The sequence below is a fragment of the Triturus cristatus genome, chromosome 6, assembly GCF_964204655.1.
Source record: "Triturus cristatus chromosome 6, aTriCri1.1, whole genome shotgun sequence".
NCBI classification, from domain to species: Eukaryota; Metazoa; Chordata; class Amphibia; order Caudata; family Salamandridae; genus Triturus; species Triturus cristatus.
Genome location: NC_140589.1, coordinates 972,399,330 through 972,418,898, shown reverse-complemented (window position 1 = coordinate 972,418,898; position 19,569 = coordinate 972,399,330). Strand labels below are relative to the sequence as shown.

Here is a 19,569-nt window from a genome sequence, read left to right as displayed (position 1 = left end):
GCGGGCGGAGCAGGTGTTGAGAAGGATGCATCTGAGGTAGTTGGGTTCTTTGGTAGGTGGGTTGGCGGGCCGTATGCTGGTGAAGCTGCAGTTCCGGCAGGAGAAGGGTCCTTGGGTGTGCTTCGGGGCGGCAAGGCAGCAGGTGCGTGATCGTCCGGCGTTGAGAGCGTGGAGGGAGCTGGAGTCGTAGCGGAGACGCGTCGTGGCGTTCGCGGGGGCCAGGGGATCTTGGGCTGGGCGCGGTCCAGGCACGGACGGGTGCAGACGAGCTTGCCTTAGTGCCGCCGCCATAAGAAGGGGAGGTGGGAGGGAGGAGCAACTGGGAGGGGGGAGCGGGTCAATGGGTGAGCGGGGGTTGGGGCTGCAGGGGACGCAGCGGCAGGAAAACGGGAGTGAGGAACGGCGAAAAGGTAAAGAAGGCAAAAAGGGGCACAAAGGGAGGGGAAAGAAAAAATTATGATCACAGAACAAAACCAAGAATACAGTACAATTTAGCAGGAACACATTACAATGTAGACAACAGTAGTATAGTAACAGTGCAGATAACAGAGGTAAACCTACGGAGGCGGGCCTCGAACTCCAGACAGCAGGAGAGGCAGCTGGGCACAGAGCACGGGCACAGGCAGGTGGAGCTGCGTGGCGTGGGGAGCGACCTGCCTGGAACCAGTCGGGGGAGAACAGTCTGTAACCACCCCAAAATGGTGGCTTCTTCTCTGCAGTGTCGATCAGCCCCGGTTCTCGGATGAGTGGTAGGGGTGGTGGAGTGTAAATGGTCACAGCAACCCCATAGGGGACGTGCCAGCTGCTCTGCGATAATTTTAAAATATTATGAATATACATTTTGAGCTGTACGACATGAACAATTAGAAAAGTAAAAAATTAACAGCTGAACCAGGGGGAGATGGGGAATTAAGAAAAAAAGACAAATTCACTTACCTGCCTGCCGCTGCTTTTCCTCCAGTCTCTTCGGTCAACGCAGGAAGCAGAGTCCCCTAGCCAATTACAACGCTGCTATCACCAGCTTGACAGTAGTGTCGTGATTGGTTTGAACACCGTGGTTCAGCGCTTAGACAGACAGTGGGAGCCTGTGCATATCCTCTACTACGGCTGTGCATTACAGCCCGGTGGAGAACATGCTAAGTGGGCATGACTGTTTGGCCGGCCCAATACGCCCGGTCAGAACATCATGCGCACTTAAAGTCCTCACTACTCCTCCCCCTGCTCTGTGCTCAGCCCCGCCCTGCACGTTCAGAGCCTTCTTAAAAATAAAATGATAATAACATGGTGTTGATTTTTTATTTTTCCTGTGGGGCGACACTCCTCCGCCTTAGCAGAGGAGCCGCGCTGAGGTGAACGAACAAAAATAATATAAATACAAACAATAATTATTGCAGGCAGCCAACAGGGTGAGTGTGACTTTGAGGATAAATATATTGTGGGCTCTCAAAGGCCTTTTCTGCGGTCACCTATGAGAAACTGTTGAGCATTCTGACTTTCAAAAATGGGAGGGGGAGTTTTTGGAATGGTTTGCATTTCTATTTTCAGACCAGTTTATACATGTTCCAATTTAAAATTCCAGTTCCACTGTATCAGCTTGCCTTCTTGCTTTCACAGAGGTTCATATAGGTGCAAACTTTAATCACTAGTTCCCCTGCTTTACCCTTGACTCATGGAGTGCCTAATGGTTAGATGCCATCTTCCAAACTTTTGCACATGCACATCAGACGCACTTTCCACATGCACATCAGCCACACAGAGCTTAATGTCGGAAACAGACATTAAACTTAGCCAGCATGCAAGTGATATCCTGTTTTACCTCAGAAATGTTAGTGAAAATAACATTCTGAGGTCATGTTTACTCAAGACTGATCGTTGGGTGTTGATGCAGCAGAGTTTACCAGCTCTAAACATACATACACACAACACTCATTTGGGCCCATATACATTCATACATGCAATGAGCTAGCAAATATCCTCTGGTCATCAATTTTGATTTACCTTGAAGAACCTTTACACCAGTATTCTTACCATCCCTGTCTCCTAAGTAAATGTACGTTGTCGAAAGATCTGGTAGTAGATTAGAATAGGGAGGAAATAATACTAATAATACATTTAACCTTTATTCAAAGAACCGTACATGGCGTGCTTGTGTTTATTAAGGTACATTTCGTAAGCAAACCCTATAAATCTTGTGTCTAGACGAGTCCCTGTTAATGTTGGATCGTACATGCAAACTCCACTATCTATTATTATTCTTGGGATTTCTATATTGTCGACCAATCAGATGCTTATTTTAATTCTAAAAATTCTCCAATACCAGCGCGTTTTCTAGTCTGAAGACCAATCAACTTCTAATCTGTTTGCTCGCTAAGCCAATGTGCTGCTTTTCTTGTGACGTCAGTATCACTCCTTACTACTGACCCCTCCTTTACAATTTCGCATCAACTACACGCCCGCTGTTTCAACCAGTCCCAGCGCGGCTCTCAGTGACGTCAGTGCAGCACCCGCAACTGACCCCTCCTTTACAAGGTAATGCGAAAACTTATTTTCTCACAAAATCTCACACAATTTTCATTAATTAACAACGTATAAACATTCGCTATTGTGTCTGACCCACTAATTCAAAGAATAGTAAGATTCCTTTCACTGCGAGTAAAACCCTTCCGCTTACTCTTCACACACTACGAGTAAAACCTTTCCGCTTACTCTTCGCACAAGCATTAGAGAACCTGCTACTCCTTCAGTATTACCCTTTCTAGGTGATATAATACCAACCTTTCACCAGCGAACTCTTTGCTACCAATTATTCTCTCTAACATATAAGAAATTAATCTCTAACTTAGTACTCCTAGTCCTGCGTAACTTTCAGCACTTTCTCGATCCAGACCAATAACCTCACTACAGTGTGGCTTCCATTTACCACCCGCTATTCCATATTCCCAGGAATTTCCAGACAACATAAAACAATACATAACGGGTTTTTGGTTAAAACATAAATCAATAATTAAAATTTTCAAATACAATCCTCACCTAACTAACTATACTAACCATGCCTCTGCTACCAAGAAAAACTGATGCAGCTGAGTTTACCAGCTTTAAACATACATACACACAACACTCATTTGGGCCCATATACATTCATACATTCAATGAGCTAGCAAATATCCGCTGGTCATCAATTTTGATTTACCTTAGAGAACCTTTACACCAGTATTCTTACCATCCCTGTCCCCTAAGTAAATGTACGTTGTCGAAAGATCTAGTAGTAGATTAGAATAGGGAGGAAATAATACTAATAAAACATTTAACCTTTATTCAATGAACCACAGACTCAGTAGGAGTTTTAAAGGTTTATCTGAATTAATAATTGTGTGTGTCAAATCAGAATACAAGTAGATACACCAAATTCTCCAACAGGCAAGAATATACAGTTAGCTTAAGATCAAAATTAACTAGAATCTTGTGATGACCGTACCTGAGGAGAGAAAAGAGCAGAGAGTAAATACGAAGCATAACCCCACAGAGCTATATTTACCTAGAATGGTGTGAGGACCTAGACATCAGAGTATCAATGATTCGGAACAGGTTCAGGACCTTGAAGGTGATCTTTTCTAGTGTAACGCCAGCGTTACACCCCTCTCTGGTGCTACTCTCTCCGGCTTGGGCTCGTCCGGACCCCTTCCTAGATGTGCCTCCTCGGTTGTTCCACGATCTTTCCGTAGTGTTGGATTCTTCAATCAGATTGCAGCAAAATCGGGCAGTATCACAGCATAACATCAGCATCAAGTGTATCTAACTAACTAACTTACCTCTGTTATACCAATTTGAGTGTATGATCCACCCTCAGATGTTTCAATTCTATGTACACCCTCAATTTGATTGGGCCAGGCAGTGGGGAGAGTACATCACACCATACCAAGTGTAATAACTTTCTTCAGTTCTATTGTCTAGCTTCCCGCCCCTTAATTTTAATACCCACAAGCTTTATTCCCACAAGCATTTCATATGTGGATCGATAAATCTGTAATACAATGCTTCGGCTTCTTCCTCTCATAGGGTCAGAAGTTGATTTCCCCATGTCCTTGCTGGGCACATGGGTTGGCAGCCATTCAATGTCTTCATTGGTCTTCGAACAAGGAGGTAGCACGCATGCGTAGTTGCTGCAAGGGGACAGGGACGTTGGTCACCCTCCAAGGCCCAAATACGAGCTATTAATAAAGTCAGAGAAGAACATGTTAGAATACAAAATTAAATGAATTCACTGTATAGCGCTTACTTCTACTCTAACCCCATTTACTTAATATATCTTTTGCATTAATGGCTTAGTAAAACTTGCATAGGTTAGTTTCAGCACAGCATGCGCATTAATGCGAGGATTTCGAGCAGCCATGTTAAAAGCTATTGCGCAGCTGCAAAGATTTCCCACCAAGCGACAGGAGACGTCATACTACGTAGATGCAGTAGACGCATGCGTAGAAGAGTTCCCGCGTTTTTGGCAGCAATTTTAAGGACTCTCGGGTTACTTGTTAGTATAATACATAGAAAAGCTTCCCCTAGATACAATATGTAAAATGTAATGCAAAATTAATATTCACAAACATGTTGATTATAATGTTACAGGTTATTCGAGAGAATTGCATACCAGCAAGTTTCTTTTTACACAAAACTTTGCTCCATCAGTGTCATTGACTTTCTTTAAAGTGAGCAACCAAAACTCAATTGTTTTTATTCTCGTACATGTGAATCGTTCCACCCTATACACATTTAACCACTTGGGTCTTGTCCTCTACCAATTGCTACTTAACTGCATATGATTCAAAATCGATTGGATTTTTTACTGACCTCCAACATCAACTTCAAAGAGATAGAGAAATGACGCAAAACATGTGCCACCTTCCTTCTGTATTGATTACATGGAATCAAAGAGTCATTATGCTAAAAAAAGACATGGACAAATAGCTTCACTTGAGCAAGAATGTATCACATGATGCCACATTCCATTCACCTTCTTTGCATCAGAGAAAAACGTCTGTATCTACACGATTTGTTTGAAAACGTTTTGTTTAGGTTCAAGTTATTTTTTTTCAGTCATATAACTGTGCTGTTCATCTAATTTGTACTTTGGAGAACAATTAATTAAACTTTGCTTTCTTTTCAAATATGTATTCCTGAATATTAAGAAAGAATAATTAATGCATGATTTTATTCTGTCAATGAATTTAAAAAAAATTCTGTTAGATTATCCACAAATTTCATTGATATCATTTCCTGTTCGAAAGTGCATAGGGAGAGTTACAGAAAGTACTTTGTGTAATTTATGTAACTCGGCATCTGCGCCATTGCTGTTAACCTCTTCTGTGCCCATGACGAGATAGTCTCGTCATGGAGCACGGTTGCGCTGTGCCCATGACGAGACTATCTCGTCATGAACCCCACCCACTAATGCAACGCCCGGCACAGGAGGGGGAAAGGGCGTGGCACTGAAGGGGTTAAAAATAGAAGACCCAATAGTAATACAATATATGCTGTGTAAATCTGGGATTGCACTTCACTCTGCAACCAGTCTGTTTATTCTAAAGTAAGTCAACCTTACTCTCTTTTCAGCTTGAAGATGAAATTACTACCCTGCGGCAAGTACTAGCAGACAAGGAGAAACACCTGCTGGAGATAAAACACAAGCTTGGAGTTAATGTGATGAATGAGTTAAAACAGAACTTTAGTAAGAGCTGGTATGATGTCCAGACCAACTCTGCGTAAGTATTCTGTTGTACTGTATTGGTATCCGTAGATCCCACTGATGTGGTTCTATAGCACTTTGCAGGTCTTGGTAGCCTTGGTAGAGACAAGCGCTTAAGTTCAGTTGCATTTTCCAAATTTGTAAAAGCTGGTCGGTTGAGCATTTCAATGGCGGGTGACCATTTCCCTCCAGGTCGGGTCATTAAGTATACTTTTTCTATTCCTGGACTTTCATGTGATCACCTAATGCACTCTAAGGGCCTGGTTATGAGTTTGGCGGACGGGTTGCTCCATCACAAACATGACGGTTATCCCGTCTGCCGTATTACAATATCCGTCTGCAATATTAGGAGTTTCATTATGTAATGGAACTCGTAATACGGGTACGCGATATCCCTCATGTTTGTGATGGAGTAACCCCTCCTCCAAACTCGTGATCAGGCCCTGGGTGTTGTAGTCCAGTTTTACTTCAATTGAACTAGGTACACAAACACACCTGAAATCTATGATTTGTAAGTGAAAAGTGCAGGACCGGAGACAGTGTTGTAGTGACATTGAATGAGGTGGTTTCCTTCAGGGACATTTTAAGGATTTTGGGTGCCCTGGGCCAAACGTATTTTGGGGGCCCCTGCTCGGGATAGCTTTGAATTTATGATCTGATTTCAGTTATTTCATGCACTCTTTGGCCTGGTCACTGACAGTGCACAGGCAAACTCATCACATTTTAAATGTGTTTACATCTAAAATGCAAGGACACAGATGTGTAATATTGCTGCAAATAATCTCTGTGACGCCCTCCTATTTCTCATATGAGAGGTCCTGTTTTGAGCTAAAATAAACGTTCTGGATGTTGCATTAAACATAAACACACATTTCTCTGCAAAATGTTTGTAATAGCCTCTCGCACATCACCCACATTAAAAATAAATGAAAGGAAAACCGTATTTAAAACAAACTGTTTAAGAATTATTCGAGGTCACAAGGGTAAGATTCTCTGCAGAACAGGGCTGGCTCTATCATGGGCCCCCTGAAAAGCTGGGGCCCTGGGCCAGAGCCCACTTTGCCCATGCCTTAAATCGTCTCTGGTTTCCTTACATGATTTTTTTGTGGCTTGTTTGTGACACTTAATTGTTAGGCTGGAAGTACCACCTTATGCCTCAGATTGCATTTGTAAGATGAATAAAATTGGTTGCGAGCACAAATAGGAAATTAGAGGCCCTGGCTTCATTGTTAGCTCAAAGACAAGTGTGCGAAGACTCGGGTAAAGGTCTGGTACCCAAGCACTGATCTCGGATATGAGATCTCCTGTATTGTAATGAACAGTTGAAAAATCTATGTGGAGCTGGTAACAATGAAATTGTGACAGAGAGATATATACAGGGCTCCCTGTGTCTATACAAATGGACAAAAACTGATATATCTACTACCATTCCACAAATGGGTGATGCTGAATAATAAATGGTATGGGGGTGCAGCGTCACTAACAGAGTCATTAAATGTGGATTGTTCTGCAGTGCATGGTTGGGGCATCCTGCCATGAGTAATATGAAGTTTTATTAGCAGTGCCTACTTTTGTGTCTATCAAAAAGGCTCAAACCAGATGTCGTGCATATAAGGACTGAAAATAATGTGGTGATGTGAAAGCCAGATGCTACTGAAACTGTGATTCAATGTACTGCACTGTACCGCAATGGACATGTTTCAGCAGTGTTATGCTTGAGGTTCTAAGGGGTGAACGTGGGGTGACTGGAAGTTGTAAGGCTTGTGCCACTGATAAGAGTGATGTGGACAGGGAAGAGCATATTTTGGGATGAATAAATATACCTAGTGGATCTGTACTCGATTATGATGCAGCCTGTAGAGTCATGCAGTGGAAACTGACTTGATGCCTAGTACCTCACAATACCCAATTCTGCTGAAAAGCATGTGCAAAGTACACCGTTTCGAAAAGGCAGTTAGCGCTCTACAAAACAGGCAAAAAAAACGCAGTGCCTCAGCTGAACGAGCCGGAAGACTTGAAAGGCTTGTATCTAAGTCTTAATACCGTTCTCATTTGTATTAATACGGTAATATTGATGCAAAGCGGTATCAGATATGTGTGCTGGCTTCTTTCTTCTTTCCTGCTTATCTGCAGAAGGCAAGGCCTGCAAAGTTAAAAGTGATGCACCATAAACTAAGCAGGGAAAGACGCCCAGACAGAGCTGCAGCCGACAGAGCTCGCAATCTGAGTACTCGCCGGTGCGGGTGGAATGAATGACTGACAGATCTGGGACACGACGTCCACAAGTAGGGAGAGAACACGTATGAAAAAACATGCCCATTTCAGTTTTTTTAATTCACCAATTGAAATTACAATCGCCTTCATGAAGGGTACAGCCATAAATCTTTCTGACGAGAAACAAATGCACATGATTAAGCATCCGCAAAGCCAATAAGCTTTGCCAGTGCTTGTTTTATGTTATCATGCATTTTGTGAAACTATATGGTTGGGGGAGGAGCAACCCTTTCTGCAATATAAAAAAGAAAATAAATGGCTAAAAGCAAAAATATGTTTTAGTCTCTGAAAACACACATTGCCATTGTGAACCTTGGTGTTGAAGGAAACTACTTTGTGTGCAATTTAGCTCTTTGTGAAAAAACTCAGGATGGCATCACTCACAGCGAAGTTAGCTAATGGCTGAGGAGTGCTGAACCTCTGCCCCATGGTGCATGATGCAATGGGCAGAGGAAATATGTAAATGACAAAACAACAGATGGAAAAGCCTACAGAACAAAAAGAAGCACATTGTACAAAACTAATGAAGGGATGATTGTTGTAGAACAGGTACCGCATACCATAATGTAGGGAGAGAAAATGGGCACCTTAGCCCATTGGTTGGGTAGAAAAAGACCGCCATATTGGGGGTCCAGTGGGCATCTCACAATCCTGAGCCCCAGGACCCCTATTTTTGGCTCTGCCCCTAGAAGGGTCAGCACTCTGATATGTTTCTGATTTTAAGTCATGACCTGGCATGGAAGGGCATGGCTATGCCAAAGAGTTGCTGTTCCCTAGGACGACATCCACTTATAATAATCACTAAGGAATGTTGAACATCTCTGTACATCAGCAGAGTTAACTGAAGTTCTGAATCCAATGGCTCTGAATGTTGAGATCAGACAGACTATCATAATCATTCCCTGAAAGGATAGTTGGATGTGATGAAGTGTCTCCATTCACTCCTTGGAGTTGGAATCCTTATGACAGTGATTTACTCTGCAGGCACGTTTTTCTTCTGATAACATTATGTTGGTGACATGTGTAGCTGTAAATACACTTGCTGGGCATACTCCTGTGTTCTAGTGTTAGGCACGGAGGTGTGCAACTTGTTTTTGTCCGAAGAAGTCTTTTTGAGCCACAAGGTAGGGTCAGTCGTGGCCGGCATGACTGGGGGCAAGGCACAGGCACATGGTAGCGCAACGAAAAACTAAATATTTTTTAAAAGATTACACTTACCTTGCCGTCGTTCCCGCCGCCACGTCTCTGCTCCTTACTCCTGCTCTCTCCTCGTGGCGTGGGACAGGAGGCCAGGAGCAACAGCAAGGCTCCCTTGACCAATTACAATGCTGCAATGCAGCCTTGTGATTAGTAGGCACCCAGGCTCCCCTAGCCAATCACAACGCTGAAACGCAGCATTGTGATTAGTTTTGAGCATCCTGGTTGGACGCTCAACCAGAGAATGGGAGCCTGGGCTTGTTCTCCATGGACGCTGTAATGCAGCTTGCATGGGGAATAGGGGGAAGTGTGCATGACTGTTTTGGGCGGCCGACCAAACAGTCATCTTGCACTTGAGTTGGCAAACTACTCCGCCCCACCCTGTTCCGTGAGTATAGCAGCCCCACTCACCCGCCGTCCCGCAAAGGAAGGAAAAAAAAGTGATAATAACTCAAAGTTATATTTCCTTTCCTTTACACTGCTTAAAGCTAATGGCAGTGGTTGGCACCGAACTACAGAGCCGGATCTGAAACCCAGGCAACACTTGGTGTCGAAGTCCTTCTTGAAGACTTGCCCCTTGATGTCAACTGCCACTTCGGTGCCGGATCCAAAGACGCCTGTTCAGCCACTGTCTGAGTCAAAATCTTCGAAGCCAAAACCCACTTTGGGGCATTCTTGACATGACCCTCTTTGGCTCCATCGGGGTCACCTTTGGAAGAGTTCGACCAGCTCAACCTGCAGAGGCTCCAATGACATCTAGATGCTGGCCAGCATATGATCTACATCCAGCCGGGCACAGAAAGGATCCTGGCTAAGCCTGCTCCACCACCCAAGGATCCCCACAAGGGGAGATTAAATTTTGAGGAGGCTCTCAATCCTCGGTCAGAGTTGACACCCAGAAAACCTTGGTGCCAGGGTAGAGGCATCTTTCCAGTTCTACCTGACCCCTCCAGGTCTGCTCCTCCTTCTCCTCCTCCTACTCCTATGCCTCCTCCATCCCCTCCTATTGCCCCTAACTGCCTGTGGACTCTTATCCACATTCACCACAGGAATCTCCATATTAAGGGGATGGAGACAGTCCAGCCTCTCCCTATCTATGATCCATATGATCCTCCTTGTGTCCCTAAGGATCCTGAGCCTTGGGATGAATATCAGGCTGATCCCCCAGCAGACTCTGACCTGGATTTATACCTCGCCAATTCCTCTCCTCCTGACAATACCACTTTGTGCCATGAGGTTTTACACGGAGCGGCTGCTTTCTATAAAGTTCAACTGTGTTCAACCTGAGGAAGACGATTTTCTGCTGGTAACCCTCTCGTCCACACAGAGGCCACTCCAGTATTTGCCCATGTTGATGGGCATGCTCAGGCCTGCAGCAGACATCTTCAAAGAGTCAGTGAAAGCCAAAGTCATCATGCCTGAGCTAACGAACATTTTAAGGCTTCTCCCTCATACCCTCACCCATATCAAAGGGAATGTTACCCCCCAATTCTATAGTGGTCCATACGGCCAAGAAGAGAGCTAATTCCCAGGCCACAGGGATGCATTTATCCAGACCGACAGAGAGAGAGAAAATAGGTGATGCTGGGAAGCATGGGGCAGCACAATCTGCCACACAGTTGTGCATCGCCAACTCTGTGGGCTTGCTCTCTTGGTATGATCATGCCCAGCAGAATTGCTGGCTAGTCAGCTTGCTCTTCGAGAATTCCTTCCACTCATTCACAACAGCCATGTTTTACCTGCAAAAGCAGGGGGAATGCACCCGCCCTAGCTGTTTACTCTAGCCCAGAGCATCTGAAGTTAGGTAATACATCACAAGGTACAGTTGGTCATATAGTACATTTCGTGTCTGGACAATGAATTGGCCAACCTGCTCAGCAAGACGCATCAACAATTCCAAGAGTGGGAACTTCAACCCCAGACACTACTAATTTACTTCCAGTGGTGGGGGTTTCCTCATACAGATCTGTACACCACCACTGAAAATGCAAAATGCCCAAACCGGGCCACCTGGTTATCACACACACAGTCCCTGGGCAATGCACTATGGATGTAGTGTTCAGAGATATTTGCATATGCTTTTCCGCCTTTCCTGCCATTCGTAAATCACATGCAGTCAGACATCTCTTACCCTCATCCTAATAGCCCCAACCTGGACGCGCCAGCCTTGGTACTCCACTCTGCGTGAACTCTCTCTGGATCCTCATAAGAAGCTTCCCTACAGGCCGGATCTTCTCACGCAAACCCACAGAACTCTCCGGCACCACAATCCTCAGCTGCTCAATCTTGCAATCTGGCTCTTGAGGGCTTAGAGTTTGGTTCTCTCAAACTATTGGAGGAATATGTGTCCATTCTTCGCAAAGGACGCAGGCCTACAACCAGGGCCTACAAAGCGGCCAAATGGAAAAGTTTTGTAAACTATTGCCTTCTAAAACACATCAATCCTCTCACACCGTTCGTACAAGGCATTATCTATTACCTCCTTTACCTTCAACAGTCAGGCCTTGCCTACATCTCCATTTGCTTGCATTTGGCCGCTGTTGCTATTCAGAGTGCCAGTCATTAAGGGTTTCATGGAAGGGTTTAAGTGGGTTATCCCGCCCTGGATGCCTCCTCCTCCGGTACGGAATCTCAGTATTATCCTAACTAGGCTTTTGGGCACTCCTTTTCAGCCCCTTTACCATGCCCACTCCAGTTTCTTTCATGGAAGGTAGCCTTCCTTGTAGCCATTGCTTCCCTCAGGCTAGTCAATAATGTAAACCCTCTCACCTTAGAAGACCCTTTCTTTCAGGTTCATCCAGATAGGGTGGTACTTAGAACCAACCCCAAATTTCTCTCGAGGGTGGTTTCCAGTTTTCATCTCAACTGATTGGGTTACCAGTTTTCTTCCACATCCAGAGTCTGTAGTGGAACGCACCTTTCATACCTTGAATGTCAAAAGGGAATTAATGTATTGGGAAACAACCTTTACAATGCAGTCATTACATCGCACTACCTTTACATAACAGTCATTACATCGCATGTCATTACAACGCATGTCATTACAATGCATGTCACTACAATGCAGGCATTACATCGCAAGTCATTACAATGCATACCATTACAATGCATAGTACCCTTACACTATCCAACACTTACCCTACTATTGCACTCACTGGAGTTAGAATAGTAATTATTACCCCTATACTAACCAACACTTAACTTAAATGCTATGTAATAGTATGCATTGCAATGGTATGCGTTTTAAAGGCATAATGCGATGTAACGCAATGCGTTGTAAAGGTAGTTTCTGAAAATGCGATGCAATGGCATGCGATGTAAAAGAATGCGTTGTAAAGGATGTTGCGATGTAAAAACTGCATTGTAAAGGCATGTGTTGTAAATGTATGCAATGTAACGTCATACATTCGTATGTATTATGTGGATAGAACAACGGCCTTTCATAAGACACAAATCTTTGTGTCCTACTTCAACCCACACAGGAGGTGTGACATTTCCAAATCAGTGCTTGCTCGTTGGCTTGTCAAGTGTATTCACACTTGTTATGCTAAAGCTAAAAGGTCTATATCCTAAGGGCTTCTTTGGATTTCATAGGGAATATACCACTAGATTACATCTTTAAAGCAACCACTTGGTCCACTCCTAATACTTTTACTAATAATTACTGTGTTGATGTCCTCACTAGATAACAAGCTAGAGTTGTCTAGACTGTCTTACACACCCTGTTTCAGTCTTCTGCAACATTCTCAGCTAAGCCAATGCTTCTGGGGAGGACTGCTTTACAGTCTATGCACAGCATGTGTATCTACAGCTACATGCCACAAACTGAAAATGTTACTTACCCTGTAAGCATCTGTTTGTGGCATGCAGTGCTGTGGAGTCACATGAGCCCACCTTCTTCCTCGCCACTGAGCTCAGTTGCAGATACTCTTACCTTAATTCTTTATTTCACATGGCCATCTTTTCTGTATCTCTATGCTCTGGCCGGGAAAAACAATGTAACTGTGGAGCCGATGCCCATGCACATTACCTACAATAGGTGGAGTCATCATACCTCGTGACTCGATAAGACTTCTTTGAGCAAAAACAAGTTGCACACATCCAAGCCCAACACTAGATGGCTGGAGTATGCACAGCATGTTTAATCTACAGCACTACATTCCACGAATAGATGCTTACAGGATAAGTAACATTTTACTTTAAAAAAAGCAAAAAGGGGGTGGAGAAGTTGAGGGGGGTAACAGTGATTTTAGGGTTATGGGTTGGGAAGAGGTAAAGGATGCTTTTAGAGTTATGGGATGGGTATGGAAATTGAGGTGAGGGTGACTTAAGGGTTATGAGTGGGCAGAGGTAAATGGAGGGGAAGGTGATTTTTGGGATAAGGGGTGGTTAGAGGTCATTGTGTAAGGGTGATTGTAGGGTGAAAGGGGTAGAGGTAATGGGGTAGAGGTAATGGGTTAAGGTGGTCTTTGGGTTAAAGAGTGGGTAGAGTTTAACAAGGGAAGGATCATTTTAGGATTAGGGTGTGGGTTGAGCGAGATACAGGTAAGGGTGATTTTAGGGTTATGGAGTGGGTAGAGGTAATGGGGAAAGGTTTTCTTAGAGGTCAGTGGTGGGTAGAGGTAAAGGGAGATAACAAGGCTTTATTAGAAAAATGGGCGGCCTGGGATTTACCCCAAACAATGACCCATAAAAAAGGGGGCTTTGGTGGCTTTACCCCCAAACCTATCCAACAAAAGTGGGGTTTGGGCTGCAACCCTGCCCAAAAAAACTACAATTATATATTGCCACTGTGTAATATGTTATGTTATGTTAAAAAATATTTGTAACGCGCGCTATCACCATTGGTTTCTTGGCGCTCAATTGACAGGTAGCGTGATCCAGGATGAGAGGGTTAGTCATACGCAGAATGAAAAAGTAGAGTTTTTAAAAGTCTGCGGAAACAGTCATACTGTGGGCAGAGACGGAGTGAGGATGGCAGAGAGTTCCAGGTAGAGGAGGCCTGGACAGAATAGCTCAATCCACCATGCTTTTTCCTTTTAAATTTGGGGACCTCAAGAAGATTGAGAGAAGCTGAACGAAGAGCCCTAGAAGGGGTATAGCGGATCAGGCGCGAAGAGATGAACGCGGGGGCTGCATTGGAGAGGGCCTTGAAAGTAGAGCATGCCAATTTGTGGGTGCAACGTTTGGAGATAGGGAGCCAGTGCAGACTATGGAGGAGGGGAGTGACGTGCTGATGTTTGGGCTGGTGGAAAATCAGGCGGGCAGCTTGATTCTGCACCAGCTGTAGTCGGTGAAGGAGGCAGGCCGGGATACCGGCATACAGCGTGTTGGCATAGTCAAGCCTTGAGGTGATGAGTGCAATAACAACTTGGGTCAGGGCGTCTTTGGTAAGAAACCTGCTGATCTTACGGATCCGCCTGAGGTGGAAAAAGCAGGCTGAAGTGACCGAGTTGATTTGCGGTTTCATCGAGAGATCTTCAGAAATAATCACCCCAAGGCTTTTGACAGAGCGCACGGGAGTGGGTGCGGTCCCCAGAGATGTTGGCCAGTAGGTGGAATTCCATGGGTGATTGGGACCTCCTACCAAGACAAGCTCAGTTTTGGTAGGGTTCAGTTTTAAGTGGCTGTGATACATCCACTCCGCAATGGTCAACATGGTGGTCTGGAAATTGACGCGGGAGGAGGGAAGAAAATCTATAGGAAAAATTAACTGAAGGTCGTCCGCATAGTTAAAGATTGTGACCGGGGAGTTGCGAAGGGAGGCTAATAGGGGTTGGAGATTCAAATTAAAGAGAAGCGGGGATAATGCAGAGCCCTGTGGGACTCCGCAAGGAAGGGATGTGTAGGGTGCGGACAAAGTGGAGAGATGGACGGACTGTGATCGCTGGTGGAGGAAAGATCTGAGCCAGTCGAGGACCACTCCCTGAATGCCGGCATTGTGGACACGGTCGATCAAGATGGTATGATCGACCGTGTCGAATGCCGCCGAGAGATCTAGTAGGACAAGGGCCTGGGGGGTGTTACTGTCAGCGCCCTACCGAAGGGTGTCCAAGACTGCTACTGTGACCGCCTCGGTGGAATGGAGGGGTCTGAAACCCGCTTGTTGAGGATCCAAATAGGAGGAGTTCTCTATAAAAGAGCTCAAGCAGCGGGTAACGTAGGTCTCCAGGATTTTTCCTAGGTAGGGGAGAAGGGAGATGGGTCTGTAGTTGCTGAGTATGGTGGGATCTGCGTTGGATTTCTTCAGGATAGGTAGGATGGCAGCTTGCTTGAAGGAGAGAGGGACCTCCCCCATTGCAAGAGAGTTGTTAAGTAGAGCTAGGGGGGGGCCTGGACATGCAAGGAAGGCCTCTCTCAAGATCTGCGGGGGGCAACAATCATTGGGGGAACCTGACTTGACTTTGAGAAGGAGTGAGGCGAATTCTTGGAAAGAGATAGGTGGAAACTCCGACAAAGTACTAGTGTTTCTGGGAGGGAGAGGAGGGGGAGTAGGAGATGCCGGGTTAGGGATATTGTTTCTTATGGTTGTTATTTTCTCTATAAAATAAGAGTTTAGAGAATCACAGAGGGTTTGGGTCGGCTGGGGCTGAGGGGTGACCCTGTCCGGCAGGGAAAGCTCATTTACAATTGAGAAAATGTCTTTCGATTTATGTGTGTGTGTGTGTGTGTGTGTGTGTGTGTGTATGTATATATATATATACTTGCATAAACAGTCAGTTTTTTCAATGCCAAACTGCCTCACAACAAAGCGGCGTGGAAAACAAGATGTGGCATATCCAATTTGATTCTTCAGATTTATTAGTTTTTTAGGTCATAACACCAAGTGCGCAGCAGCGTGAGATAGCCATATCACAACCACTGTGCGATTATAGTGAGGACCAAATTTCCATGGGAAATAGATTTTTGACTCTTCTTGAAACGTGCCATAAAAAAAGGTTAATCTACCGCAGCTGCTTCCTGGAAAGTTTCGGGGTGATCAGTCAAGTGGGGCAGAGAAAAAGCTGGTGTTCCAAAATGGGTTCGCCTCATGCAATTTCACATAGGAACTTTCGACAACAATTTTGTCTGAAAAGAATTGCACTAAATTTGTCAGAAAACTAGATCTATATCCAGAGTGCATGCTTTTGTGATTTGGTAAAAATGAGTTTGAGAGAAATTAAGCTTCAAAATGTATAGATATCTAGTGACACAGTAATACCAGAGGGAGCACAGAGGTACTACTAAGCGAAAAATTAAGTATTTAATTGTCTGGTTCCACGGGACTGGGACCAGAGCCGCGAGACCAAGTGATGTGATTGGCTGGTTGCAACATGAAGAGAAATGTTGTTGCTGCCATTTTTTATCAAAATAAAATGACATATAAGGGGGTAGATTAGGGGTACCCTGACCCAATGCCACTTGTGTGAGGGTTATAGAGGAACACATTCCCAGGATTCAAAGAGCAAAACAATTCTTTCTTTTCAGTCACCACAGACTCGCGATACCCTTGAGGGAGTACTAAGGGAGCACTGGAGTAGTACAAGGATAGTACCAAGGTAAAAAATGTGATTGGCTGGCTGCAACATGAAGAGAAATGTTGCGGCTGCCATTTATGATTTGGGCCCGATGTTCTGAAAATGTAAAATATGTGGGGTACCCTGACCCTCTGGCCCCTCTGAGGGGTCGGGTCCTTGAGGGACACCCCCTGGGTGAAAAATGAAAAAAAAAAAAAGTTTTTGTATCACCACGGACTTGCAGTACTCTTGTGGTGCCTATAGCACCCCCCCCACGTGTGAAAATCTGATGGAGTACTAGAAAATAATGCAAGATTACTGTGCGACCAAAAAAACAGACAAAAAGGTAGATGGGTGTCCATTGGTGTAGCACGACCATTGGGGGATGGCTGCCTGCACGGGGTTGGGCACAGGGCCTTGCCATATGCAAAGCCCCGCGCCCATGTCTAATTGACAATTGGGCCCCTACTCCAAGACACGCAGGCCCTAAGGCGTTGTACAGCAGGGTGGATGGGTGTCTGCTGGGGGTCAGGTGCAGGGTCTGGCCATGGTCCAGGCCCTGCGCCCAAAACCCATCCACACATGACTAAATGCCATGCACTGTGGGGGTTTGGAATAGTTCGGTAAGGTAATAAATTCTTCATTCATGCTAAAATGCATTGGAAATTCACTGAAAAAAACAACAGTTAAAGTGGCATTATAGTTAGGCATGATAATACCTTACCTTACATTTAAAATAACCTTTGAATTTAAAACTAGTGAATTTCAGTGTGTTTTTGAGTTTAAATGGTATTTTTCACATTTTCACCTAACTGGGACATCAGTATTAGGCCTGGGCTAAATTTCCGTTCCGCTCGCGGAAATTGCGATAATTTGACATTTTCGCGTTCCGCGGATAGCGCGAAAATGTAAAAATTTCTGCATTCCGCAGTTTAGCGATAATTTGGTTCTTGCTCGCGTTGAAAATAATACATTCTCGCGCGCGCGCGATCGCCTTACCTGAATCCCCGCGTTCGCCGCCAAGTTTTGCCGATCCGGTCGCGTTCTCCACAAGATGTTGGATTTTTGGTAGCCATTTGCGCTGTCTCGTGACAGTTCGCACCCGCAGTAACGTCATGCGTCGCGCGATCACGTCTTTCTTCTCGCGATCATGCACCGCGAGAAGAGTGAAAACAAGATGGCCGCGCCCGCAAGCAACCGCATGGGTAAGTTGGCGACCCGCGAACACGCAGAAAATACCGCGAACGGGCGGGAAAAAAACTTCCGCATCTTCGCGATATTTCCTCGTGTTTGCGGAGATTTTAAACATTTTCGCGATAATTTGCGAAAGTCATTTTCGCAAATTCCGCCCACCCCTAATCAGTATATATATATTCACTAAAAAACAAAGGTTACAGGGATGTTATAGTTAGATTCATATTTTACACACAAAAAATAGAAAGTCTGCAGTTATAGTTATCTCAAGTAACTAAAAGTTGCGCCCCACCATTCACAGTTTTCTCATCAATAATTTCACTGCAAATGTTGCAGTGATATTAAGAATGATGTCATAGAAGATGTCATGAGAAATATATTATGTGGGTTAATTAGCAGTAACCAAAGGAAATGATGGACGGAGTGTTGAACATTGCAAGCACTCACCCCCAGTCAACTGATCTGGGTTTAATCCATCACCGTTCTTTAGCCCACTCTGCCACCCCAGTTCAGACATGGCCATATGCAAATCAGTCTGACCCTGTGCCTCATGGGAACAGTCCAGCCCGAACTGCCAAGCCATGTCTTCCCTGGACCGGAAACAAGCTTCCTAGGACCGGTTTCTGGCATTTCAGCCGTCTTCAGCCAGGCTTGCTTGAATCCAGTGGCAAAGTGAGCAAGGGACTCACGTCTGAGCATACCCTGCCAACTTATGGCGAACAAAGCAGAAACCAAAGGAAATGATGGACGGAGTGTTGAACATTGCAAGCACTCACCCCCAGTCAACTGATCTGGGTTTAATCCATCACCGTTCTTTAGCCCACTCTGCCACCCCAGTTCAGACATGGCCATATGCAAATCAGTCTGACCCTGTGCCTCATGGGAACAGTCCAGCCCGAACTGCCAAGCCATGTCTTCCCTGGACCGGAAACAAGCTTCCTAGGACCGGTTTCTGGCATTTCAGCCGTCTTCAGCCAGGCTTGCTTGAATCCAGTGGCAAAGTGAGCAAGGGACTCACGTCTGAGCATACCCTGCCAACTTATGGCGAACAAAGCAGAAACCAAAGGAAATGATGGACGGAGTGTTGAACATTGCAAGCACTCACCCCCAGTCAACTGATCTGGGTTTAATCCATCACCGTTCTTTAGCCCACTCTGCCACCCCAGTTCAGACATGGCCATATGCAAATCAGTCTGACCCTGTGCCTCATGGGAACAGTCCAGCCCGAACTGCCAAGCCATGTCTTCCCTGGACCGGAAACAAGCTTCCTAGGACCGGTTTCTGGCATTTCAGCCGTCTTCAGCCAGGCTTGCTTGAATCCAGTGGCAAAGTGAGCAAGGGACTCACGTCTGAGCATACCCTGCCAACTTATGGCGAACAAAGCAGAAACCAAAGGAAATGATGGACGGAGTGTTGAACATTGCAAGCACTCACCCCCAGTCAACTGATCTGGGTTTAATCCATCACCGTTCTTTAGCCCACTCTGCCACCCCAGTTCAGACATGGCCATATGCAAATCAGTCTGACCCTGTGCCTCATGGGAACAGTCCAGCCCGAACTGCCAAGCCAATGCTCAGACGTGAGTCCCTTGCTCACTTTGCCACTGGATTCAAGCAAGCCTGGCTGAAGATGGCTGAAATGCCAAAAACCGGTCCTAGGAAGCTTGTTTCC

The 19,569-nt window shown here is 45.2% G+C and overlaps 1 protein-coding gene across 4 annotated transcripts in view; it reads left to right on the top strand.

The window, feature by feature from the left end:
- TPD52L1 (TPD52 like 1) overlaps positions 1 to 19,569 on the top strand; it is an 867,680-nt gene that overhangs the window by 324,595 nt on the left and 523,516 nt on the right. For all 4 annotated transcript variants that reach the window (XM_085611690.1, XM_085611689.1, XM_085611688.1 and 1 more), the window contains exon 3: positions 5,605 to 5,753. In XM_085611690.1, coding sequence (XP_085467816.1) covers positions 5,605 to 5,753 — 149 coding nt within the window. The remainder of the gene's footprint in view (positions 1 to 5,604; positions 5,754 to 19,569) is intronic.